Source organism: Coptis chinensis, chromosome 3 (genome assembly GCF_015680905.1).
Source record: "Coptis chinensis isolate HL-2020 chromosome 3, ASM1568090v1, whole genome shotgun sequence".
NCBI classification, from domain to species: Eukaryota; Viridiplantae; Streptophyta; class Magnoliopsida; order Ranunculales; family Ranunculaceae; genus Coptis; species Coptis chinensis.
This window is the reverse complement of record NC_141458.1, coordinates 70946757-70973014: the sequence shown is the minus strand read 5'-3', so window position 1 is coordinate 70973014 and position 26258 is coordinate 70946757. Positions and strand designations below refer to the sequence as shown.

At 38.3% G+C, this 26258-nt stretch overlaps 3 protein-coding genes across 3 annotated transcripts; all 3 read right to left on the bottom strand.

Moving 5' to 3' along the window:
* Nucleotides 1-4880: 4880 nt before the first annotated feature.
* GONST4 (golgi nucleotide sugar transporter 4) lies at nt 4881-6413 on the bottom strand. The gene has a single exon (XM_086602552.1). The coding sequence runs from the start codon at nt 6128-6130 to the stop codon at nt 5075-5077; it is 1056 nt and encodes a 351-aa protein (XP_086458678.1). The 5' UTR covers nt 6131-6413; the 3' UTR covers nt 4881-5074.
* A 920-nt stretch (nt 6414-7333) lies between these two features.
* Nucleotides 7334-20694, bottom strand: LOC147510636 (FAD/NAD(P)-binding oxidoreductase family protein). The gene is made up of 4 exons (XM_086602550.1): nt 19273-20694; nt 9325-9629; nt 8162-8372; nt 7334-7928 (listed from the first exon to the last, which is right to left on the bottom strand). Exons 1-4 carry the CDS (start codon nt 19504-19506, stop codon nt 7422-7424), a joined length of 1257 nt encoding a protein of 418 aa, XP_086458676.1. The 5' UTR covers nt 19507-20694; the 3' UTR covers nt 7334-7421.
* A 25-nt stretch (nt 20695-20719) lies between these two features.
* On the bottom strand, nt 20720-21956 carry LYSOPL2 (lysophospholipase 2). Its single transcript, XM_086602551.1, has one exon. It carries the CDS (start codon nt 21813-21815, stop codon nt 20871-20873), a length of 945 nt encoding a protein of 314 aa, XP_086458677.1. The 5' UTR covers nt 21816-21956; the 3' UTR covers nt 20720-20870.
* Nucleotides 21957-26258: the final 4302 nt, after the last annotated feature.

Below are 26258 nucleotides of genomic sequence, written 5' to 3'. Positions count from 1 at the left end.
TGTCCAAAGAAATCCATAAACTTGTTCGGAGAATATCGAGAATCGATTCCTTCCTTAAAGTCTTCCCAAGAGACATTACCCATCTCTTCTTGCAACAACTGGTACCATACTTGGGCATCACCCTCAAGATGGAATGAGGCTAAGGGAACTCGATCAACAAGTGGCGTATGATGAAGTTCAAAGAATTTTCCCACCCTGCACAACCAAACTGTTGGATCTCCTTCTCCATTGAAGCGAGGAAAATCAATCTTCACTTGTTTTGGCACAATGGAACTGCTTGAAGTGGTGTGCTGTGAACCACGTTCCAACATTTTATCTCCACCATTTTGAATTTTGTTAGCGGAAGTTTCAGCATCATCGGTGTTGGAGTGAGCTAGTGCTATTTGTTGTACTTGAGTGTGGAGTTTCTCTAACAAATCAGTGATAGACTTCATTTGCGTTTCCATGCTCTCCACTCTTGTCTCCATTCCAAGGCCCTGATACCAAGCTGGTATATACTGAGGAGTGTTCCTCTTTTGTTTGCTAGAACCTATGATGAATTAAGAGATAGGCCGGATGGTAGAAAATTGATAGAAGGCTTATAGAGGAACCTTTTACCTCAGTACAACTCAAGAGTTGAACAATTAAGATATGTGATAAGTCATGTCTTATTCCATATTCACTACACCTTATATAGGTGTTTGATTACAACGGACTCTACCAAGAGACGTAACATCCTAGCCTTTCCATGTTGATGTTTTAAAAGTTTCTCACAAAATTCTCATGAGTTAATAGTCAAGGTATAGGAACAAAGAAAGATATTATTAGCTAACCATGCAATAATTGCAACTTGATTCTTTTGCATGCTTCTCACCAGTCACCACTACATATAACCTCTATCATATCCTAGCTTCAAATCTTTCCCAAGGAAAACCACATACTCAAACACAGTCTTGTTCTCCTTTCTCCTTCTATCTTGGACACCTCGTAAAGCTAGAATACCTCTTATAACACTAGGAGTAAGGGCTAATACCGCACATTGTGTCTTCATGGTGATGGTTTTGTCCTCAAGTTGATTTCATGTTTCTCAAAACAATCATAGAAGTTACTCACAAAAGTAGAAATAAACTAGAAGTCTTTGACATCTCCTTTTCTCAAATTCCCTCGTGAAAAACTCCGGGAATGATTGTTTAGAAATGATTTCACGAAAAGAAGACTTACATACATCCATTAGATTGGATTTGCTTGATAGATGTTGACAAACTTAGGTTGATCTCCTGCTCACACAATATAAGATGAATTGGATTGAGAAGAATGAGGTCCCAAATTTATAGACCGACGGTTCGTACGTCCAAACTCATGGCCTTTTAAGAGTTTCCAAAATTGTTTTAGAAATACATCCCCTTTTTTTTTTACCAAACAAAAACGAATCTAAATGATTTAGAAAGGGTATTTAGAGGTTAGAAACCTATAAAAAGTAAAAAGCAACAAAAAATGTAGATGAAGTTCCTCTAGTTCACTTATCTGAAGTTTCCTCTTATATAGGTTAAAGTTCATAGTTTTAAGGTTTAACAGCCCAAAATGCACGATGTTTTCCAACTCGATAGGTAAATGACACGTCTTTCTATATACTAACTAATAGGGTAACATTCCGATTAGCGTCTTGAATGACAGTATGCCCACAAGGCACCTTGGAGTCTAAAAGACCAGTCTTGCTTTGAGGAATTAACTTTCTTCGTTCTCCATAATACTCTTGATTTCCCTATTAAAAATGAGATAAAATATTGGGATGAGTGGATAATGATGTGGGTTGTTGTTGGTGAGACCTACTAGGAGTATTAGATTCTACATCTTGAAATTGCAAATATAACTCTGTTTCTTGTCATTGAAATTGCCCAAAACCCACTGACAATCGACACGATCCGTAAGTCCAGCAATTCTCTACTAGCTAACTACCATTTACCAACAATACAATTTTGGTTGAAAGAGCAACTGAAAGTCAGATCGTCCAGTTATGGCTCACGGAAACATTTGAACCTGGCAACATAACGCACACATGCAGATGCCAAGGTTGAGTGGAGAACCAAGTGACATGGAGTTCGTGAACTGTTAAGAACGTCTGAAAGAGACCTCAAGGCACATTTGGAGAACGACTCAACCTACTCGTTCCCATGTGTAGAAAGACAACTATATCACAGGCTTCTAGTATGAATTCAGCTCAGTTTTGTATGCTACAAGCTCTCAAGATGAAAGGAAGAATCCATGGTATGCCAAGTAATCACAGAAAAAATGGATGCAGCCATGCAAGAGAGTGATCTGCACCCAAGAAGTACTTGATGGAGTGGATTAGTGATCGGTTTAGACGTTTGTACCTTTCTTGAAGACATTGTTATACATAGTTACTGCAATACTGAGCAGAAGACAAGTTGAGGACCAGTTATGTAATATGTGATATGAACAGACGGCTGGACGTTCCACCAATTCTTGTGGCATCCAATCCGTTGACAAGTTTAACACCCTTTAGATGGCGATTGGAATAATTCGAGATCAAACCAGTTTTGTTGCTCATTTTAATCGTAAAAACAGCAACCAGTCATATCAAAAGTCTGACTGAAGCTGATATCACCAATCCCTGTACTGAAATGGCAATTAAACATATAAGGTAACTCATTATGGTGAAAAGAGAGATCCATGCTTAAATAACAAAGCTGTGTACTGATTCTTTCTCCGACCATGAAGTCCTTGGTAACAAGGTGTAAAGTCCCCCCCCCAGTTGTAGTGTTTGCAGATTTACTTCTGACAACCTTCACCAAAAAGAAAGAAAAAATAACCTTCAAAGCTGTAATAGTCTCTGTTTCCTGGTTTTCATTCTATATGTCACTACCATGATTGATTAGGTAAAAAATAATAAGAAGAAAGATTGATTTCCTTGGTAAACAAGGTGTAAAGTCCCCCCCCAGATACAATACAGTTGTAGTGTTTGCAGATTTACTTCTGACAACCTTCACCAAAAAGAAAGAAAAAAACAACCTTCAAAGCTGTCATAGTCTCTGTTTCCTGGTTTCATTCTATATGTCACTACCACGATTGATTAGGTCAAAAATAATAAGAATAAAGATTGATTTCCTGTGGAAAAAGTTTGGGTTTCCTGCTAGAAACCATGTCTATCCAGTAAACACAGCACACAAATGGTTCATCTGATATCCACTTAAGTCTCTGGCCAACTACAAACATTACAAACTGCATCTAGTTTCTTTGTGGTGTACCAGTAATTCTTATATGCCATTGTTCAGTCTCAGGGTGTGTTCTAAATTATTTCTTTTGAATCATCAACACAATACACATCAGTAAATGAACTACTGTACAACAAATCTCCGTGCGTGCACGGGTTTTCTGTTTTATTCGTTTGGTAAGAACTTGATCAAGGTCCTCATATTGCAAAGTAAGTAAGACCAGATAAAAATCCAGACCAGAGTTTGATTAAGCTTATTCAGTTCGCAGAACAGACATCCACTACAGAACATAGCTATTTAATACACATAAAATTTGCAGCAAATTTTATGTTTTTAGATGGGTAAATTTTGAAGCAAAACTGTCACTAAGAACATTTAAAATAACTTTAAATAAGTTATGATTATTTTACACAAATCAGACACTGCATTAAACAGCTTCCTTTTACAGTAAATATGAATCATATATGATCCCACAAAAAGGACTTGGATTAGCAATCAAAACAGTTACCTTATCAAACTTGATAGAATAAATTAATCGAAACAGTTATTGTGTTGCAGACATTCTGTTAGAAGATAAACGTATTGGGAAAATGCAAAACAAACTTCAGTGCAAAATGAATGAACAGACACGATCAGACATAAAGGAGGTTTTCACCTGGGCCGAAGAATGGCTGTGTAACAGTTGGGAGTGATCAATGACATAAGCAAGTGTTGACTGGCCATCCTATCGTCAGCAAAAGTACCACATTACTCTACAAGTAAGGGTTGAATAAGACTAATGCCTGGAGGTCACATTACAAGTAAGGGTGAAAAAGAACCTAACTCAACTCACTCGGTAATTGCTTATGGCCACTGGGCACATACACTGCACACAGGAGGTTACATATGTCAGAAGATGGCCATTGGACGACGGTCACAGGCATTCCTCTCAAAAGTAGTCTGACCCAGTATGCACGTGGTCGCCTGACCCAGTACTTGGATGGAATAAACAGTTCAAGCCTACCGCTAATGTCTACAGTCTCCAAAACCATTTTCCCTCATACTCAAGACTCTTCAGTTTAGTCATCCCTGGATTCCCTGCTCATGAAAAGATGATCCTAAAGGCTTCAACCAAGATCATCTCCAGCCACCTCTGTAAATCCTTGGCTATCTACAGTTTTTATGTGTCTTATGAATCGGCCATCAGAAGTCATGGCTGTTCACAATCATACCCTCCTATAGGATTACCTCACTTGTGAAGATCCCAATCATAGCTAATAGAACTACTACTTTTGCTAAGCACCCAATGACTGCTACTTCAACAAGCGGGCGCTTGCACAAAAAGGTACTGAGGAGTGATAAAAATGTATATAAGACGTAAGGAAGAATAGAATTGTTACAACCAGGCAACCCCTTTTACAATAAATGCAACTTCTTTAGGTCTCTGTATATGTCCTTAAAAACGCCATAGAAAGAGATAACCTCAACAACATAAAGAAGTAAGTCATAACATGCAGCGTTGCTTATCCCAGCCTAGACTAAGACTATTGCCTCCAAAAAGGAGAAGTCATTGAAATATCTTGTTAACGAGATTAAAAGCTTATATACACTAATCTGCTAATCACACAAAAACTTCCACAATTGCTAAATCTCATAAGTAATTTAAAACAGCATATGCAAAAGATGCAATAACCATAAACAAGAACACCATTAACTATAATTATGAAATTACCCAAGAGTAGAATTCATGTTAACTTGAAAGCCTCATAAGGGCAACCCTAACGATACTCTTATACAACAACATATTCTCAAAGTCTTAAATGATAGTAACCTACATACTAGCCTGTTGAAACAAAATCAACAAGTAACAATAGTTAAAACAGTCATACACCAGAATATTTACCAGATTTTCCTTTCTCTTCATCGTCATCTCCAGAATTACTTCCATCAGCTCCACCATCTATCAGCTTAGAAACAGAGGAATCATGTTGAACCGGAACACTCCCACCTCCAGTAACCGACTGCTGATAAAGAACCCCACCAATAATAGTAAAAAGCAAGCAAACCAACCCGAACGGACTAGCATGCTTATCCCAAATCAACACATTAATAGCCACAGTAAGAAACTTATTAACCACACCAGTCACAGTAAATGCAGTAGCTGAAATGGCTTTCCTAGCTGCAAACCCAAAGAAACTAATAAGCAAACCAAACAAACAAGACAAGGAAACCGCAACAAAAGTCCCCATCTGAAACCAATCATCCGAACGAGCCCTTAAAGCCGAAAACACATCCACATACTCCCCAGTAACAAACCAAAACAACGGGGCCATCATTAAACTCAACAAATTATTATACAACACAAAACCCCAAGTATTCAAACCAAGATTAGTCACCATATGTTTAATATAAACCATCTCAGTAGTAATAGTAACCAAATACGCAACAGCCCAAGAATACGCCGTCAAGGTAAACCCATAATCAGTAACAACATAACCAATAGCAGCACCCAAAATAATAACCAAACTAGCAAACGTCAAGTTAGAAGGACAGGGCTGTTTTCGAAAGGCAGTATCAGCAATAGCAACTAAAAGTGGTGTCAATGATCTGAAGACAATAAATGTATCGACATTGGCGTGACGGAGTAGATTAGTGTTAGTGAATATAGCGAGGTAGAAAACAGTGGCAGCAGGTAGGAATTTCTTGGCAGTTTCGAAAGTGAATGGGTCGTGATATAAGAAGCCTAGCTTGCCTAGAATGTAGACACCTAATGCTGATGTTAGGTATTGGAGGGCAGTTAATAGGCCTGGGAAATTGAATTTTGTGATGGCGTATTTGTTGATTACGGATAGTAGGCTTGAGCAGAGGGCATAGCCGAGGACTAGACTACTTGTTGCGTAGTATTGTTTTGACGCGTCTATTCGGATTGAAGAAGGCATTGTGAGGGAACCCTAGAAAATTCCCCTTTGTAGAATTGAGATTTGAGAGTGAAGTGAACAGAGAGAGGCTTTATTATGAATGAATGAATGAATGAATCATTTATTAAATGCAAAGCATCAACCTCTGGATACCATCTAACGGTTCTCAGTGTATTATAGGTGGGGCCAAGAGGGACAAATATTTCGTCGTGGGATCCAATGTACATAAAATCAAGGTCAGCAACTTCAAAACGAACTAATTTTTTGAATGATGATTTGCGTACCATCATGATCATCCTTGGCAAGGACCTGATTTGTTTGACACTAGAATTTTCCTTGCAGATTGTATACTACTTTTCAAAGTTCAAACAGGCTTGGGTTGAGCTGAATGAATTTGGGACAACCTGGCTACTCTTATTATCGTGTTTGCACCTTGGGCTGCAATACTAATGCACTTGTAAAGATTGCAAGATTCGGGATATAACAGTATTTTCCATCCATGCTGTAGTTCTCCTGAAAATACCTTCAGCATCTCCCAAAAAAGATCATTATATTTTTTTTATTTAGCCCTTCATTCTTGAATGGTACAATGCTACGGTCCTCTTGGTAATAATACTATCGAGGTACCAAACTATCAAAGTGCCTACAAACCGTGATAATCCCTAGTCCCATTATTAGCAGCGAAAAAACCAAAGTAGCTCTTAACATTCTAAAATGGCTCAGCACATCTTTAAACGTTCCTTGCACTAGTCTTCAATGTTCCCTACACTTTTGCACAGTTCAAAACATTGTCGTAGATCGAATAGTGTTAGGGGCTCGACCCATAGCCAAACCTCGGCCCCCAAAGCTCCGTCTTATTCTTATCTTGAAAGACCTTGTTACTAGTTTTTCGACATTGCTGGAAATACGAGCTATATTGTTTTCCACTTTTCCTTTGCAAACTTCATTGTTAACAGTAGTCACTAGATACTTATTTTCTCTCATAACTGATCTTTAAGGATCCCATTACTTGCTCTTAGATAATAATTTATTTCTATAAATTATAAATGATTCTGCTCATTGATTAGGTAGCAGGAAAACAGGATAAATAAGCTTCTCTAAAAGTCCAGGTATTGGGTGAAGTAATACCGTTGTTATGCTTGCGTATCATGATTTCATTCGCAATTAAGGGGCTCCACAACAAAAGAACTATACTTGGGATTTTGGGGTATGGCTAGATAAAGATTTGACACTTACCTTTTCGATGCATTTCACTATTCTCTCTTCATACTTTGTTTTAAGATTACATACATACAAAGAATCATGACAATAATTAAGTCGAAATAACTGGCACGGGTGCATTAGTAAAGAATGGCATTTTTTTTTGTTGAAGCTCTTCGCATTCCTCTGGAGAGGCACTCTTCGGATCAAAAGTCTTACGATCAGGAAGAGCTAAACCTTGTTTTATACGACCCATTTTTCTTGAGTGCAAGACTTGCTTTGAAACAACTGGTAGGCGGATTGACTGGAATTCTTCCAGAGCTGAATTTACATTTCCTGAACCCCATTTCTCCAGGCATTTCCCTAATACAGCAGCATCTAATATGGACATGTTCGTGCTTCTCAGGCCATGAGGAGTGGTAGGATGAGCTGCATCTCCAATTATCACCACATTATCCCAAAAGAGTCGCTCTAACGGATTCCTATCATATATCACATTCACAAAAGGTTCCTCTGTTTCTTTCATTAATCTTGCCAACTCTGGAACCCAGATTTTCCCAGCCTCTTTGTGCATTTTCTCGATCATGTCGCTGCTTACTTTCATGGTCACAGCATTTCCCTGATACAATAAGTTCAATCAACTCATATTGCTCAGCTGAAGCAACCATTATTTTCATAGCTTCCTAGTGAAACTCAGAACAAAAACATGATAATAGCGAGGTTCTTTATTTAACAAAAAAACATTTATACATGATTAAAACTCTGAAATGAACTAACAAGTATACGTTGCAATTGCAAACCCTTCTCAAAACTGCAATATATAATAGAACGTAAGACAAGGACGACTTGTACCTTTAATTCTGGTTCTGGATTATTGACGTACCACATCCAATTGATTCTATTCTTCCTGAGCTCGTAGAGGACTGCATGAGTTCCTGGTGCCAGATCAAAGTATATGCATTTCCCAAGTTCTGGATAAGCATTACGGAGGCCCATAACAATGTCAGAGGTTTCATTTCCAGAGAAATCCATAACTCCCCTCCAAGCACAGTAACCTGAATACCTAAATAAAACAAGAAGATAAAATTAGCATCAGTTTGACTACGTACATTAAAATTGACTAATACCAACTAATGGTGAACAATGTACTGATTGTGATGTAGAACATTAGTAGAGTCTATCAGTGTCATAGGCGTGCGCCTATGTTCCCTCTACATTTTATGGGCATGTGCTCCTTAGTTGAGTCCAAGCCCATGGTTCGAGTCCATTAGTTAGTTGTGACACATGTCGTGTTACTATTGGTTTATGCTTTCTAAGTTTAGTTTAAATAAGGGCTTGTAATTATGGTTCCTCAGTGTTGAAGTTTATGTGATTGAGAGATTCAATAAAAGAGTGATTTTAGGTCTTCTTTAAATTGTGTTTCAATTAAAGTGTAGATTCTATTAAAGTGAAGCTTCTGCCAGTCAGAACTACATTAGATTGACTCCTACCAACTTTATCTATCAACAGTGTAAAGAAAATGCAAGGGTATATTACACCATTATATTATCACAGGAAATATGTGTTATCACATTTTTGATGTCAAAAAGAGGAACCGAATTTTCACCCTATAACCTCAACTTTGGCTGTCTCTTGACCAAGGCATGTTTCTGCTACTGATTTGGGAAATAAAATAAAATACAAGGCATGGATCTTTCTACATTTCTCATACACATCCCTCCATTTCATGTTTTACTTTGAAGTCTTTGGACACAAAAAGTGTATTATTAAAAGCCTCATACTTGACAACATTTTGCTTTTACATGTCCAACAATGTTAAGCTATAGTGTCAACTATTCAGCTCCACATTGATCATGTTTACTTTATATTTCCGGTTTAATCCGAAAAAAATATGCTCATCAAATATTAGACCAGAAATTTGTTAATTTTGTAATTAAAATAAAAGCACGGATACAAAGTAACAGTAAAAAACACTAATATCAACAAACAAGTAACTAACAAGAACAATAATGTACCTCAATTTGAGATCAGGTAAGAAATATTTTCGTATAGCTGATAGGCAACCGTCTGCGCCAATAAGCAAATCACCAACTATCTCAGTGATCTCATCAGTTTGGATAACTTTGGCCATAACTCGGACGGAAGTCCTGTCATCTGAAACAGAGAAAGAAAGGAAGAGATGACCCCAGAGGACGGTGTTGGGTAGTAAAGCTCTGTATAATAGACCATGAAGTTCAGCCCAATATGCTGCTCTGAAAGTGAAATTTTCGTCTCTTGCTAATGTCGAGCAGATATTCTTCTTGCTATCTGTTGCTTGGTTCTGTTTAACAAAATTTGTGGTGCAAAACCAAAGTGTAAGATATAATAGATCTGATGACTTACCTGACATGGTTACAAACACTACCATAGAGTAAAAATTGTTAACTATGTTTAGAGATACGTACGCAAGGAGTACTTCTAAGGATACACTGTAAAATTTGTCTATAGTGTTTCGGCAATAATCTACTTCAACACAACGAGAGCAATATGATGAAATATGCACTAAGAAATAGATTGGAATTGATGGTTGGGAGAGATGAAACTGAACCAAGATATGGTTGTGCCCAAGATATGTTCTCTAGAGATCAAGTTTCAACGTAGTTCACATTATGAGAAGGAACCGACTATCACACATGGCCCCGGACAGCCAAAAACAACGAAGACAGTTTTCATTGGTTGATTGGGAGGACATGGCATGAGAGAAATAAAAGTAAAAAACAATACTTCTCTCTCTATTTCTCTCTCCTTTTTAAATTTTGTTCACCCCCTTTTAAAAGGTTACAGGTCACCTTCTTCCTCATTGTTCATTTCTCTCTTGCCCCCATTGCTAATTTTATTTGAGTTATGATATTATGAATAACTAAGCTGGATTGATTTTTTTTTTAAAAAAAAACAGTAGTTGTGTTTATTATTGAATTTCTTAAATCTTCTATTTCACTAGTTGATTACTTAGAACAAATTACTGATGATATTGGACTTAAATTCATGATAAAACAATAAACCTAAGTTTGAGATACCAATTTGCTGATTCACTCTTCGAAGTTGGAATTTATAATAGCTGTTGTTAAAAATATATTAGGGGAAGGAACTTCATTCCACAACCTAACATATTTGCTTAGTTAATTTTAATTACTTCACATGCAAATGGAAAAGGAAGAAAACAAAAATTACTCCATTCATGAGGAGAGAGAGATAGTGAGAGCAAGCAAATGTATTTTGGCTTTCAGTTCATCCTGTGTTTTTGGACTTTGGAGAGGGGAATGAATAATGAAAAAAACTTGTAAAGAGAATTGAAAGAGGAGAGAGAACATATAGTATTGTCTAGGGCCATGTGTGATAGTCGTCCCCTTATGAGAAAAAGTGGTTTTTATATGAATGATGAGAAAAAGTGGTTTTTATATGAATGAAGAGATTGAGTCTTAAGAGGACTGTGTTTGTTTGTATCACAAGAATTGTGATCTCTTTGAACTTCTATTCTTATTTTCTACAATAATGAACCTAGACATATTCAAAAATAGACTAGTTACTGGGTATAGTAGGATTAAGCCTTTGGGCTTAATTGATTTGGGTTGGATCCATTGTTGGCTTGGCCTAGCATTGGGCCACAAAGTGGGGGGTCTATACATCGCTCTATCTTTGGCGGATGAGCGAAATTCATTCAGCAAAGAAAGTATTGTAGAGAAAGGATGGAAGAAATATAGGGGATAGAATAAATATAAAAATTATTGGGACCAATTATAAATCCAACTCCATATGTAAGAAGATTTGGTACGTAAGTGACCGCCCCCATATAAACAGTTTATTGAAAGAAAATAGAGGTGGTTGTGTACTTGTGTAACAACCAAAAATGGAGAGCATGATAATAGTAGGGCAAGGTTAATAAATTTAATTAGAAAGAAGACAAAACGGTAAAAGGCTTGAAGAAATAAAAAAAGTTGTCTTTTTGTACAATAAGTGTGCAAATTAAAAAGTGGTAGAACTGGTTTAGGATAGATAGACTAATATAATAACTTATTGAATTGAGTAGGATCGGCTAAAAGGCTAAATGAAGAGATCTGTAAAAGTAATTGCTTGTGTTGGCAACTTGTTTGGCTAGAAGAATTAAAACATTAAAGATGGAAAGGAATGGTTGGGCCGGCCTATAAATCAAATTGGAAGTCATTGTGTAACCAAAGAATTGGTTGGATTTTGAAGTTTGCAGGTACTAAAGTGGTAGGGCCAACCTTGAATTCTCATTAAAGTTCAATATATTATCATGAGTATGACCGGCTTAAAGTAGTAAGAAGTGTGTTGGAAGTTGGTTTGCACTTGTATTTGGGCAAAGGGGTATAGTAAAAAGAATGCAAAGGCGCTTATTTGTAAATAGTAGAGCCGGCCTACTAGTTGCTGATGTCTTTATTTGAGAAGAAGTGGGAAACCAGTAGTAATTTTCACCAAACATAAACAAAAGAAAGAATCTTGTAGGACCGGCCAGATAATGTAAAGTGAATGCATTTTGGTTTAACTAAATTAGAAAACTGGTTTGACCGGCTGAGGAAAGTGGATTGATAGTAGGACCGGCTAATTAATGAAAATATATTAGAAGTAGAAATTGTTTTGGGAGTTGGCTTATGGGCCGGTCATATATATATATATATATATGAAGAATTAATAAGATGGATTAAGTTAAAATAATTAAAAGATTGCCCATGCGAAAGTGTAGGGCCGGCTTTACCAGGCAAATTTCTTGACTCAATTTGAAGTAGAATTCGGTAAAGCTTTGGTGTTACTAGTTTTCCCTTCCTACAACTTTATAACTCTCATCTTCATCCTCAACTTCAACACTTCCCTCTTCTTTTCCCTCATCACTCTCTTGCCCCTCACTCTCGTCCTCTTTCTCTACCTCTTCCTCCACCTCACATAGGAAGTTAACAATATCATCTGGGAAACTTAGGTCAAATACTTCAGATGGTATTTTCCCATGGAAGTAAAATTTTAAGTTATCCTGCGTTTTGTCTACCATATCAATCGGCGAAATTTCATTTACAGATACAACCAACAGCAAAAACACAATTAGTAGGTTATTACAAAATCTTTCTTTCCTAACACGAGCATTATTATATCGACCTATGCGTAAACACAATATAGTTCCTTACCAATAAAATTGTTTGGAACATCCCTTCTCGTCGTGTTCCACTTCCCTCGTATGCGATACAGATAATCTTCCCAATGCTTGTAGCTATCAGAAAGACCACTAAACCTCTCTCTTCTATTTTTAAAGCGCACGCCGAACATTATGAAATTGTCTTTCGGAGTGACACGAGGCCTTGCAATTGAGTAAAGCTCTTGACACCCAAATCTTCGTTTGTACTGTAATTGTAATCTTCACATCCTTGAGACTATTAACCAAAACGGAGCTGACATTTGTGCAGGTGTAACATGCCACCATTCTAAGATCCTTACAATGGTATTGTCCAAGGGAAATTTCAACCCATAAGATAATTGGTGCCATGTTGCTCCTGCTTCATCTTCTTTGGCTTTTTGTAAAACACTTTTAACACTGTCTACGTTGAATTCTTGTAATGCAAAACGTTTCTTCATCTCTGTTATTGGAGTTTTTCTGGGTTGACTTTGTATGTATAGATTACCTTTTGTCTTGGTCCATCTTCGTTAAAGTTGAATTCTCGCCATTCTTGATACAAATTTTCGCTTCTAATTTGCAAAATCAACACAAAAACAAAATAATAATAATAATAATCCTTCTCACAAGTTTCGTTCTCAACTTTTATTCTCTTTCTTTCTATTTAATTTGTTTCTCCTACCCCATCCGGCGCGTTGTATTTATAGTGGCTTCTGGTATTTTAATTAAACAAGGATTCTAAGTACAATTCCCTTCTGCATTAGGACTCTTGCCCATGAAAACCGCCTCTCATACATTAACTCCCTCGTTTTTATTGCCACTCTAAATATTTTGACCCTACATAATTATAATGTGAAGCTGGTCTTACTACGTCACTCCAATATTTATTGGTTGAACCTAGTACTATTCTAATTACTGCTAACACCAAAGCTTTACCAAATTCTACTTCAAATTGAGTCAAGAAATTCGCCTGGTAAAACCGGTCCTACACTTTCACATGGACAATATTTTAATTCTTTTAACTTAAGCCATCTTATTAATTCTTCATGTATATGACCGGCCCAAGAGCCAAATCCCAAAACAATTTATACTTCTAATATACTCTCATCAATTAGTCGGTCCCACTACCAATCCACTTTTCTCAGCCGGTCAAACCAGTTTTCTAATTTAGTTAAACCAAAATGCATCCATTTTACATTCTCTGGCCGGTCCTACAAGATTCTTTCTTTAGTTTATGCTTGGTGAAAATTATGATTGGTTTCCCACTTCTTCTCAAATAAGGACATCAACAACTAGTAGGCCGGCCCTACCATTTACAAATAAGCCCCTTTGCATTCTTTTTAGTATACCCTTTTACCCAAATATATATACAAACCAACTTCCAGCACACTTCCTACTACTTTAAGCCAGTCATACTCATGATGATATATAAAACTTTAGTGAAAATTCAAGGCCAGCCCTACCACTTTAGTACTTGCAAACTTAAAAATCCAACCAATTCTTTAGTTACACAATGACTTTTCCAATTTGACTTATAAGCCGGCCCAACCATTCCTTTCCATCTTTGATGTTTTATTTCTTCTAGCCAAACAAGTTGCCAACACATGCAATTACTTTTACATATCTCTTCATTTAGCCTATTAGTTGGTCCCACTCAATTTAATAAGTCATTATATTAGTCTATCTATCCTAAAGCCGGTTCTACCACTTTTTCATTTGCACACTTATCGTACAAAAAGACAACTTTTTTTTATTTCTCCAAGCCTTTTACAGGTTTTGTCTTCTTTCTAATTAAATTTATTAACCTTGCCCTACTATTATCATGCTCTCCATTTTTGGTTGTTACACAAGTACACAACCACCTTTATTTCTTTCAATAAACCGCTTACATGGAGCGGTCACTTACGTACCAAATCTTATTACATATGGAGTTGGATTTATAATTGGTCCCAACAATTTTTATATTCGTTCTATCCCCTATATTTCTTCCATCCTTTCTCTACAATACTTTCTTTGTTGAATGAACTTTGCTCATCCGCCAAAGATGGGGCGATGCATAGACCCCCCACTTTGTGGCCCAATGCTAGGTCAAGCCAGCAATAGATCCAACCCAAATCAATTAAGCCCAAAGGCTTAATCCTACAATACCCAATAACTGGTCTAGGTATGAATATGTCTAGGTTCATTATTGTAGAAGATAAGAATAGAAGTTCTAAGAGATCACAATTCTTGTGATACAAACAAACACAGTCCTTTTAGGACTCGATCTTTTCATTCATATAAAAACCACTTTTTCTCATAATGTGAACTACGTTGAAACTTGATCCCTAGAGAACATATCTTGGATATGTAGGCAGTCATATCTTGGTTTAGTTTCATCTCTCCTAACCATAAATTCTTATCTATTTCTTAGTGCATATTTCATGATATTGCTCTCATTGTGTTGAAGCAAATTATTGCCGAAACATATAGGAATCCTAAAATTTGATATAGTAGTGTAAAGAAATAAACATTTAAACCATGATTTTTCACGTGAGAAATTAGCTCGGAATTTGTGCACCCCTTCCAACATGAGGGAGGTGGCAGTTACTAGCATCACACATGGAGTTTTAACTCATGTAATTACATAAACCTTACCGGGCTGACAATGACTGCCCGCGGTTAGTTTCTTTAGAATGGGATATGAATATTCAAGTGGTCATCACTTAGACGATGACCTCGCAGCTTACATGGACCAGAGACAAAAAAATCTTCATAGAAGTGGTTCTTATGCGATGTGGAGGTGATGAAACTACTTAGGTGGCAATGACATGTCATTTTTGTCTAACACTTAGTTGCTGTTAAATTAGCAATTTCTTCAGAAGCTCGAATTTATGTGAATTGTCAATTCTATTAATATATTAGAGACTTATATATGTCAACAATTGCTTTGTTTTATGACTTTGCAGCTAACATCAATGTAAAGGTGAGGCAGCTTATCTCAGATGTAATGTGGAGTATTCCTCAACACACTAGGAATCACTTCCCTGACATTGCCATTGAGATTGAAGAGGAAGTTCAGATTGGGAGAGGTGAAGACTTGATTGTATGGGCTGATTCTTTACATAGGGAGTTTCAACTTAAAGATACATACCAAAGCTTGAGGAAGAAAAGGCAAATTAGGGATTGGCATGGGATTTGTTGGTTCACTAATAGAATCCCTAGACACTTTTTTATAGGGTGGATGGTTCTTAATGAAGGATTGAAAACTCTGAAGAAAGTTAAGGAATGGAAGGTGATACAATCTGATTTATGTGTGTTATATTGGAGGGATGTGGAAATAGAGAAACATTTGTTCTTTTCTTATGTGTATTCCCAATACATTTGGAATACTATTTTACTATTTGCAGGCTTTAACAAGGGGAGAGCAGCTACATGGGAAGATGAATTCCATTGGGTTATTAACAAGTCCAAAGGCAAATGTGGAAGGCAAGATGCAATCCGGTTGGTGACTAGTGCATTCATTTATCATGTGTGGCAGCAAAGAAATGCAAGAATATTTAAGAACCAATACAAAACGGAAAGGTAGGTTGCAAATCAGATCATTCATGATGTGAAGATCAGGATGAACTCACTTGACATCAAGATGGAAGGACCAGCAAGGCAAAGCTTCATAGAAAGATGGTTAGTTCAAGTTGGGGTGAGTTCAAGTAGAAGTATTCAATGCAACTATGTTAAATCAGATCAAAGGAATAACACACTTAACACAGATGGCACAATACAAGGTTTAGTGGGAAGTTGGGTAGCAACCATAAGAGATAGTGAAGGAGTAGTGGTAGCAGTAGCTAAAGGAAAGTCAAGCTTCACATCAATTGTAATGATTGAATTTCAAGGAGTGCAACAAGGACTCAAGCTAGTAGAAAGGTACAATGTGAAGAGGATACAAGCACAAACAGATTCGAGCAATGTCATTTCTTTCTTAAGGAATGAAGGGCATCATCCATGGCAGGCTAACAAGATCATTGAAGACATTAGAAGAGTGATTGATAGACTAGAGTTCTTCTCTATTATTCATGTATATAGAGAAACAAACAGACTTGCAGATGCACTTGCAAAAAATGTACCTAGTCATAGGTTTGTACATATTGTTCCTAGCTCCTTTGCAGAGGATGTTAAAAAGATTGTATATGAGGACTCTATAGGAACAGTCTATCAATGAATACACTAAGCTCTTTTTATTAACGAAAAGGGGTAGGGGACCTCTAAATAACCCCGCTTGTCTATCAAAAAACAAAAAAAAAACAATTGCTTGGGTAGAAAGCTCTATATTAGTGAAAAGAAGAAAGAAGAAAGAAAGAAAGAAAAATGTGTAAGGACCCTAGGATGTAGGGATAGTCTAGAAAAGAAGAGATTTTCTTAACTTATGATTAGGGATACTTATGGATATTGGTGTGGCAACTGTCAGGTTGTCAGGCTTTTAGTCTTTTGTTACGAGTTACTAAATTTTAATTTGATCATTTATTGGTGAAAAATAAGCATGGTCAGTATATAACTAGCGGGTGATTATTACAAATTGAAATATGAAATAATTGGTTATGAATAATTGAACGAGGAGGGTCTGGTTATCTGGTATTAGTGTTGCACTACATTAATATGAAGGTTGATATCTTACAGTACATGATGCGACTCCAATTTCTTATCAACGAACTTCTTTAAGCAACTCTTAACTAGATACAGTGTGTGTACATATTTTAGCAAATAAATATGTGACACGTGACAATATCTTCTTAACACTCAGGTATGGTCTTAGTGTGGATAGGAAATACCAAAACACACTTTAAGTCGTTCGAGAGTGAAATAAGAAAAGGTTCGGAATTGGTTGAAGTAGTAGGTTCGGAGAACTAACTCCTGATTAGAAACTCCAAATCCGGAACTCCAACTCTCAATCCGAACCTCAACATGTTTCATTGTTGTTCAAGTCAATAAAGAAGAGTTATTGACTTGGAAAATATGAGCTTCTAGAAGAGTCTGGATAAGACTTGACAAGAGATTGTTTCTTAGTTAAACTCTAATTACTTAACTCACAAATAATGATGGAAACCTAATCTATTCTTATAAATAGAATAGTTGAACTACGTTTTGAGTTTGATTCCTCTTCACAAGATACGTAGACAGCCATTAAAGAATGTGGTTCAACTCATCATCTTCTAGATCTCTTCTTCTTCTTCTTGATCCAACACTTCTCATTGTTTTTTAATCATCAACAAAATATTTGTGTTTCTAGATTAGGAAAAATCATCATACACAGTGGCTTCGGATTCAAATACACACTTGCATGTATCCACTTAGGAAGTCCCTTAAAGAAGCCCCAGTATAGAGTCTGTATAGATTATTAGATGATTTACAATGTTCGTTCCATTCCACAACCAAAAGACAGGCTTTGACTTGTTATCCATCAGCCACTTCTCTTCAACTAGAGGAATTTGAGGCTTCTGAGATATTATGTTCAATAGTTCAAGGCATGCTGAAAGAGACAAGAGTATCTCCTAGATCACAATTGGAAGCGGACAAGTAACAAGAAGATCACCATCTTCTTCACAAAATTTTACAAGGAGCTAGTGAAAAGATAAGAAACAGTAATGCCTCGCTTATTCAAGTAGTCAATAGTGTGAAGCTTTTTTACAATGTAAAAAAGGAAAGTTTATGTCGATCAGACTTGCACCACTCTTGCAGGGGAAATCATAGATGATTTTATGCTCTAGGATCCCATGGCATGCCACTTTGCCAAAAATAGGATTTTCTCGTGATCTCATTGTTTTTGCTCCAAACCCAATCTCTCTGCATATAGCCTGAACTCACCCTCTAGATAATAGCCATTAGATCTAGTACAATGCATGGCAATTCTAAAGCCTCATCCGCAAGATGACATCCATTCCATACTAACGATTCCCATCCCCGTATAGTAAAAAAAATTGCAAGGCATGTAAGAGTTGTTTGTTTTTCACTAGGATCTGACAGCTGATACCATGAAAGTATAGTTGAAAAAGAAGAAGAAGAAGAAGAAGGACAGTTGAGCGAAGGAGAAAAGTTGCTATCAACCCCTGATTGGGGATCAGCCTCTTTTTCGAATTGAATGTAGTTAGCTTGAGAATCAGGTGTTAATAAAGAGATATGCAGACAAAAGAGGATTTCCACAATCCCATCCTAATTCAAGTCTAGTTTTCTAACAAATCAGACCTTTGATATAAAATAAAAATAAAATGGTCCCTAAGTCTTGGTATTGTTCCTTAAGTGCGTGGTTTTAACATTCCAATACGAAATAGTTTCACCATGGAAAAGCTAACTAAATTTGATTTTTCTTTTAATCGCAGGAAAACAGCCCAATGGAGCATTTGTGTGTCAGGAATTGTCTCCTTTAAGATGGGAGGGCAGCTCATATATTTCCTCTGGCATAGTACTCAATAACCTCGAATCATAATAGGGGAATCCATATCGACTATTAATATTGCAAATAATTCTGTCACAGAAATCGTATTTCATACTCTCCCTTCCGCAATCCCCAACATACTTCTTAAATCTACACACCATAAGCTAGCTACTTGGATTGGTAATTCGTGACAGTTTAATTTGCACTCTACCCATCATGATTTGTTCACTTTTTTGCATTAATGTTTTCATGTATTTAGAAAAAAAACAACTATAATCAAAGACGTGACCAAGTTAAACAGAATAAGTTAGATGTAGTAAGAGATAATAGTAAAGAAAATTATAGCAAGATATGAATTATGGTAAGAAAAAGTAAAGTAAAGAGCGTATAGGTGCGTACCAGATCAATAGTGAGTGGTAAAGTGGAGTCGTAGAGTAAGTCAGGTTGAGGAAGCCATGATACAATGCACTTTTGAGACTGAGGATCAAGTGCTAATCCAGCTCCAGTGGGACTACCAGTTGGTGGTGTGCATGTTTTTTCAATTACGACCACATCCCATCCAGCTTTGATCAGTGCGTGTGCACATGATATCCCTCCTATACTTCCCCCTACCACCACTGCTCTCCCCTTCATCTTCACCAACCTATCGCTCTCTCTCTCTCTCTACTGTTGATGTGGTGAGCAGAAACAATACGACAAGCATGTCATACACGTGGTGGTGATTAGTTGGGCTTTTACATGGGCGTGTTGGGCCTTTACAAATAAGAACTTGTGAATGAATGCTTGTCCTCATAAATTCGTCGAGAAGTATGAGGAAATACTTTTGGTTAGAGACTTATTAATGGCTCCCCCATCCCCACAAAAGTGGTGTGATTTGCACGCGAGTTGAAATGACGTAAAATGAAAAAATCCAAATTATGCTAGTTGAAGTGGCGTAGAAATGTAAAAAGAATTTCATTTGGGGGATTTGAATTGGAGTCATTTGACACTTTTGTCTTTTGTGTCATTTGACGCCATTTATTTGAAATGGAATCTTTTGCATAATATTTTGCACACCAAAACATACTCTCTATCCTGATAATATTCTGTTTTTTGAGAAATAGGGACGGAGAGTTGATGAATTGAGAGTGTAATCCCGATCACTGGGTGACCAATCTGAGCAGTACCGGAAATATATTATATCATTTCTTTACCAGAAAGGCGAATTTTATGAAGTAACAAAAAAGAGTTTAGAATAGGACTAGTAGGTAGTAGGAAAGGACTCTCAAAATTTTGGATCATCGATCAGTTAACAAGTTGATGGAATAATAAAGTTCAAGTCTCATTTTCAACCCCAACAACTGACAAATTGATCATAAACAACAAGTTAATGGTCAAATTTAAGTAATTCAGTAGTTGTCAACAACCCCAAGTGGGAGTGTGGTACTCAATTGAATTTTGCCATTCACGTAAGAGTTCAATGCACAATTAATCCATTTCAACTTTATAATAAGAACCAGTGTACATCGTACACCAAGTTAGGACCAGTAAGTTTATAAAAGACGAGTGCCAGTTGGTAGGTCGTAGGAAAAGAGAAAGTCAGGTAGGACTCAAAAAAAATCAAAGGTGGTAGTTTTTAGGAAAAAAAGATATCATGTAGGCATGTATGTAGCCCCAAGTAAATTTGTTGGCGATTATTGGGGAAATTATTTTTGGCTATTACATTTTGGTTTGATCTCAGCGGGGGTGATACAAATTCCTGGCTCCGCCCCTGCTCAAAATTTTGGATCATCAGTTGATCATGACAAGTTGATAGAATAAAAGTTTCACGTCTCCAACAACTGAGAAATTGATCATAAACAGCAAGTTAAACCAAAATGAAGTAATTTAGTATGTTTCAAGTTTCAACAACCGCAAGTGGGACTCGTTGAATTTAGCCATTAACATAAGAGTACAATGAAATGAAGTGAGTGAACAATCCTTTCCATCTTTTATAACCAGAATTACATTGAAAAGAACTAGGACCCATACCTCGTCACCCGTTCATCAATCCACTCTCTCATATCCAGCAAAACCTTTTCAGCATTCTCATCTGGTTCACCTTGTACCAAAGAATGATACATCCCCTCATACATCTTCAACGTCTTATCTTCACTCAACGCTTTCTCATACAACCATTCCGAAGACTTTGGATCCGTAACCCCATCAGATGTTCCATGCGAAGTTAAAAATGGAACCGTAACTTTAGAGAAATTATCCTGTATGTATTCACATACTCTAGCAATTTCTCTCATGGTCCCGACTCTAGGTTTACCAGTATACCTCCGTGGATTACTCGCTATGATTTTCAATTTCTCGGGATCCTTAATTGCTTTTCCCACCATCTTATTATCAGGCATTGATGCCCACGTGTCAGCAATCCCGAATAGCAAACCGTACATAAATAAGTGAATCTTCGATGGTTTCATGTTTTCAGGAATAACAAAAAGAGGGGCCGAGAAAATCAAACCTGTCCACGTGTTTGGTTTTGACTGGTAGTACATCAACATTGTTGCTGCACCTCCCATTGACTCACCAAAAAGGAAAGCCGGAAGATTGGAATATGATTCACTACTCCTGACGCTAATGAAATAAGACAAAGACGTTGCCGCGACTTTCTCCAGATCACCGAGATAACAGCGTATGCCATCAGATCTACCGTGACCAAGAAGGTCAGCGGTGAAAACAGCATAACCCCAAGTAGCATAGTTGATGCAAATTTTTTGAAATAACCAACCTGTATCTGAACCGTACCCATGGGTCATGTAAACGGATCCTTTTATGGGTTGATCCAAGGGTAGAAATGACTGGGTAAATAGTTTGCCGTTTGGGGTCTCAAAATATGATTGGGTGTTACGTACACCTTGTGATGTGTAGTACTCTTCTTCTGGCATATCGCCCCAGAAGTTTGTTTCGGACGACATTTGAATGAAGTTTGAGAGTTTTGTGGAGGAGTGTTTTCTTGGAAGAGAGGTGGAGTTAGAGATGGAGTTGTTATAAAAAGTGTGGGTTTGGTGAGAAGTGAGAGTGGTTTTTGGTTGGGGATAAAGTGGTATTCACCAACCAAAAGATGTTTACTGGTATTTGGCTGGTGGAGTTGGTGGACTGACTTTTGTGGTGGGGCCAAGAGAGGGAGATGGTGAGGGGTGGAATTTGAGCTAATCGAGCCGAGTTTTATTATATTCGGCTCGGCTCGTTTATTTATAAACAAATTGAATCCAAACCGAATTTATACCAGCTCGGTTATTTTACACTGTAATGATGGTATTTGAGTTTATTGAGCATCTGCACGTTTATTGAGCAAGTTATAATATAGGAACTTAGCTCGTTTAGTTCAACCAGTTTGAGTAGAGTTTAAACGAACCGAACCCGAGCTACTCCCTCAAATTCCACCCCTAAAGATGGTGAATCACTTTGTTTGACAATTCTAGCGGTTCAGACTTTCGGTGTCATTTACTTCACTGTGAGTCTGTGATGTTTGTGTCTACCGCGCGCTTTCACATGGGAATTTGCCTGATATCCTGATTATCCTCCTAGCGTGAAGGTGACATAACATTGTTAATTGCCATTACTCGTATACATGACATTGTTCATTGCCATTACTCGTAATAATTTTTTGACACCAGAATATATTGTCATTATTCTAATCTCTACAGTGTCGTCACAAACTTAAATAGAGTACTCAACTTAAATATTTAAATTCCATCATTCATAATTCCTGAAACTGTTCTCACCATTCTATTTCTTTCTTGAATTTTCCTTTTGAAATTGTATTTAGGATTATATAACGAAATTCAGAGAACGAGAACTTGGGATATGTCGTGGTCAAATATTGTCAACCCGACATTTCAGCCTATTGTGAGGGAGTAATATTCACATCTAATCCAATGAATATCAAGCATGTGTCCAGCACAAACATGAATGCAGATCGACCTCGATCCTCGTCCTCATAGCTCGCTTTATAGCGACTTAACTAGGGCAATCGATCTGACTAATTTGTAGTCAACCGACTCGGAAGTCTTCGTCTCACGAGCTCGTTTTATAGTAACTCGCTACACATGAACGACCTCTCATGGTAGTGATCTCCCAGACTCTCACTCATCTCAACGGTTGGTAACGTATGTCTTTATTACTAGTATCAAGATCGGAGCTTCAGGCACGCTTTATAATAACTCGCCATCATGGCTCGAGAGTGATCTGAAGATCTAGATCTGACCTTATGCGCGAGAGCAGGAGGCGCAACCCCTTGCCTATATAAAGAGGTTGAGGAACTACGTCTGACTTGATTCAAGTTCTCCCCAAAGAGAGGACTTGATACGTAGGCACTTCGTCTATACGAACTTGGTCAATCCAAATCATCCATTCCATCTCCTCCGAATTATCTACACATGTAAGGTTAGACGAAATATAACCTTTATATTGGTGTCGTCTGTGGCTCGATTTCTTGAGTTCACAAACATTCAAACAAAAACTTTCGAACAAAATCTCAAACCTACGAAGCATGAAAAACCTACACGATCAACTAAAGGCTATGACTACCCAGATAGAAGCCATGAACGGTAGCATCGCCCAGCTCCGACAGGAGAACACCGCTCTCAAAACCTAGGTCAAATCCCAGAGTCTGAACGGAGTTACCGCTGAGGACGGGATCAATGAAGTCAACCAACAGATCAACAGCCTCTCCCAGCGGATCGAACAGAGCACTGGGAAGAAGGACGCCACTCAGGTCGTCCACAAGATGCTGAAGACGTACCAGGCATCACCTTTCACTCTCGAAGTACTCAATAAATCCTTCCCTCAAGATTTCATTCATTCAACCTCGGTTCTCGATAAAGACGCGGCTCGTGCCCAATCGACCGCGTGGCTCGCTACATTCAGAGCCTTGCACTCTACAGTGCGCAGGAGTTCGACCACCTACAATGTCGCTTGTTCCCAGCAAGCTTAAAAGACGGAGCTCTCGACTGGTTTTACTTGCTAGGACAAAACTCAATCCACAACCCGAAAAGCTCAGCGGCCGGTTAAGCTAGCGAAGACGTCCCTGCGAGGCGTAAGGCGACCGACCTCAATTCACTCTTTCAATTGTCTCAAAAGAGTGACGAACCAATTCGCACCTTCTTGGGACGTTTCAAGACAGAGCTACTGTCCATGGAGAGCGGCCTTAAGGAGTCGTTCACCACAGTGGCCTTCTCAAATGCGAACAGGAAAAACACTAATCTGTCTAGGTCGCTCATGAAAGAGCACCCCAAAACACTAGCCGAACTGTACGCACGCGTGGAGAAATATATCGAGCTTACTGAAGGCATTGAAAAAGAAAGTCTGAAGGTTGCAGGTGAGTTCGCTGCGATCTCAGATAACGCCCCGTCCTCCAACAAGCGACCCAGGCAACAGGGTCAGTAGACCAGCAACCAAAATGAAACGAAAAGAGAGTTCGCTATGCTTACAAGATCTCCAAGTTATATACTGGAGAAAATAAAAAACACGGCTTATTACCAACCTGAGGTAAAACGGCTAGAGGACACACCAGGGAAGCCGTACTGCGCTTTCCATAAAGCAAAGTGCTATGAGACCAACGAATGTCGGGGGCTCAAGTACTACCTTCAAGACCTCATCGAGGCAGGGCATCTCAAACACTACATTGATATACCTGATGGCGACCTGCACCACAAACTCATGGCTCGCAGAGAGCGGAGCCGAACTCCACCACAACCAAGCAATAGAGCTCGCTCCCATGCTAGAGGACGTTCACACGAGTGATCACATCGCCAGCACTCCTCTGACAGAGACACCAACAGAACCATCAACATGATCACCTTCCAAGTCAACTCGGTCACGTCCTCTAGAGAGAAAAGGAGACGAGTGGGCGCCCTCCACGAAGTCTACCAGTTCTCCTCACAAACAACCTACATCCCATGCACAAATGGCCGCAGCTCAGGAGACATCACATTCACTAAAGCCGACCTCAACAAGGTGTGCCTCCCACATAATGATGCCTTGGTACTCCACGTCAAAATCAGCGACTGGACTGTCAAATACGCCCTGATCGATCCAGGCAATTCGTGTGATATCCTATTCTATTGCACTTTGAAGGAGATGAACTTGCCCAAATCAGTTATGGTCGATCCAATAGCCCCCCTATATAGCTTCAACGGATCACGAGCTGATCCAATAGGTGACATCATTCTACCTGCCTCGGTGGGATCACATGAAGACAAAGTTAACATCAACACATGCTTCAACATTCTAGATGTCAACTCATCCTATACTGCTATACTAGGACGCCGTTGGATCCACAAGATGCAAGCAGTCCCATCAATAGTTCATCAAGTGTTGCGTTTCCCTAGCCCCAGAGGCATGATGGAGCTCCGCAGCAACCAGCTCGACGCTCACAATTGTAATCAGATCCACTCAGTTAGCAAGCCTGCTGGGGCTTCACTAAAAAACAAAGGCGAGATTGCTAAAACCAATTTGGCAGAAGACTTCATCTCTGAGGTTAAGACCTTAACCAATACCTCACACAGCGAGCTTACTAAATAGAACATTGGGGGCTCGGTAAAAAACGTCCCTCCAGAAGTCCAGACCCCAGAGGTCGCCCCACCCCTTCAAGCGAAAGAGACACTGCAAGATACCAAGACCCCAGAGGTCGCTCAGCCTTACTGAAATGGCTACTCAGACTGAGATGAAGGAAAAAGTCAACCTAGGAACTGAGGACGACCCCATGTTCGTTTATGTATGAGCTAACCCTGATCCCACTCTCAAGGCACAACTTGTAAGTTTTTTTCATTAAATAAAGATGTTTTTGCTTGGTCGTATATCGATGTGCCTAGAATTGATCCCAATATTACATGCCATAAGTTAAATGTTAACCCTAATGTTAAGCTAGTTCGCCAACGACCTAGGAAACTATCTTTTCGGTTCAAAAAAGCAATAAACGACGAGATCGACAATCTAAAAAAAGTAGGCTTCATTAGAGAAAAGCAATAAATGACGAGATCGACAATCTAAAAAAAGAATAGCACAGTTCGCCTATGTGTCGACTTCACCAATGTTAACCAAGAAACCCCTAAAGGGCTTCCCCTTACTAAGAATCAACCAACTCATAGACCAAACAACTGGCCACAAACTCATGTCATTCATGGACGCTTACAGTGGCTACAACCAGATCCCATTGGCCGAAGAAGACCAATAAAAAACATCGTTTGTAACAGAATAGGGCATCTACTTGTTACAATATTCTCCCGTTCGGCTTAAAGAACGCTGGAGCAACCTACCAATGATTGGTCACCGAAATGTTCCAAGACATGTTAGGAAACACCATGAAAGTCTACATAGATGACATGGTTGTAAAAATCAAGAAATCTGGAGATCAC

Coding starts and splice junctions, on each gene's coding strand:
- GONST4 (XM_086602552.1), bottom strand. CDS start 6,130: ATGCCTTCTTCAATCCGAATAGACGCGTCAAAACAATACTACGCAACA.
- LOC147510636 (XM_086602550.1), bottom strand. CDS start 19,506: ATGAAGGGGAGAGCAGTGGTGGTAGGGGGAAGTATAGGAGGGATATCA. Junction 9,630..19,272: donor TACCACTCACTATTGATCTG/GTACGCACCTAT, acceptor TTTGTTAAACAG/AACCAAGCAACAGATAGCAA. Junction 7,929..8,161: donor ATCCAGAACCAGAATTAAAG/GTACAAGTCGTC, acceptor TTATTGTATCAG/GGAAATGCTGTGACCATGAA.
- LYSOPL2 (XM_086602551.1), bottom strand. CDS start 21,815: ATGTCGTCCGAAACAAACTTCTGGGGCGATATGCCAGAAGAAGAGTAC.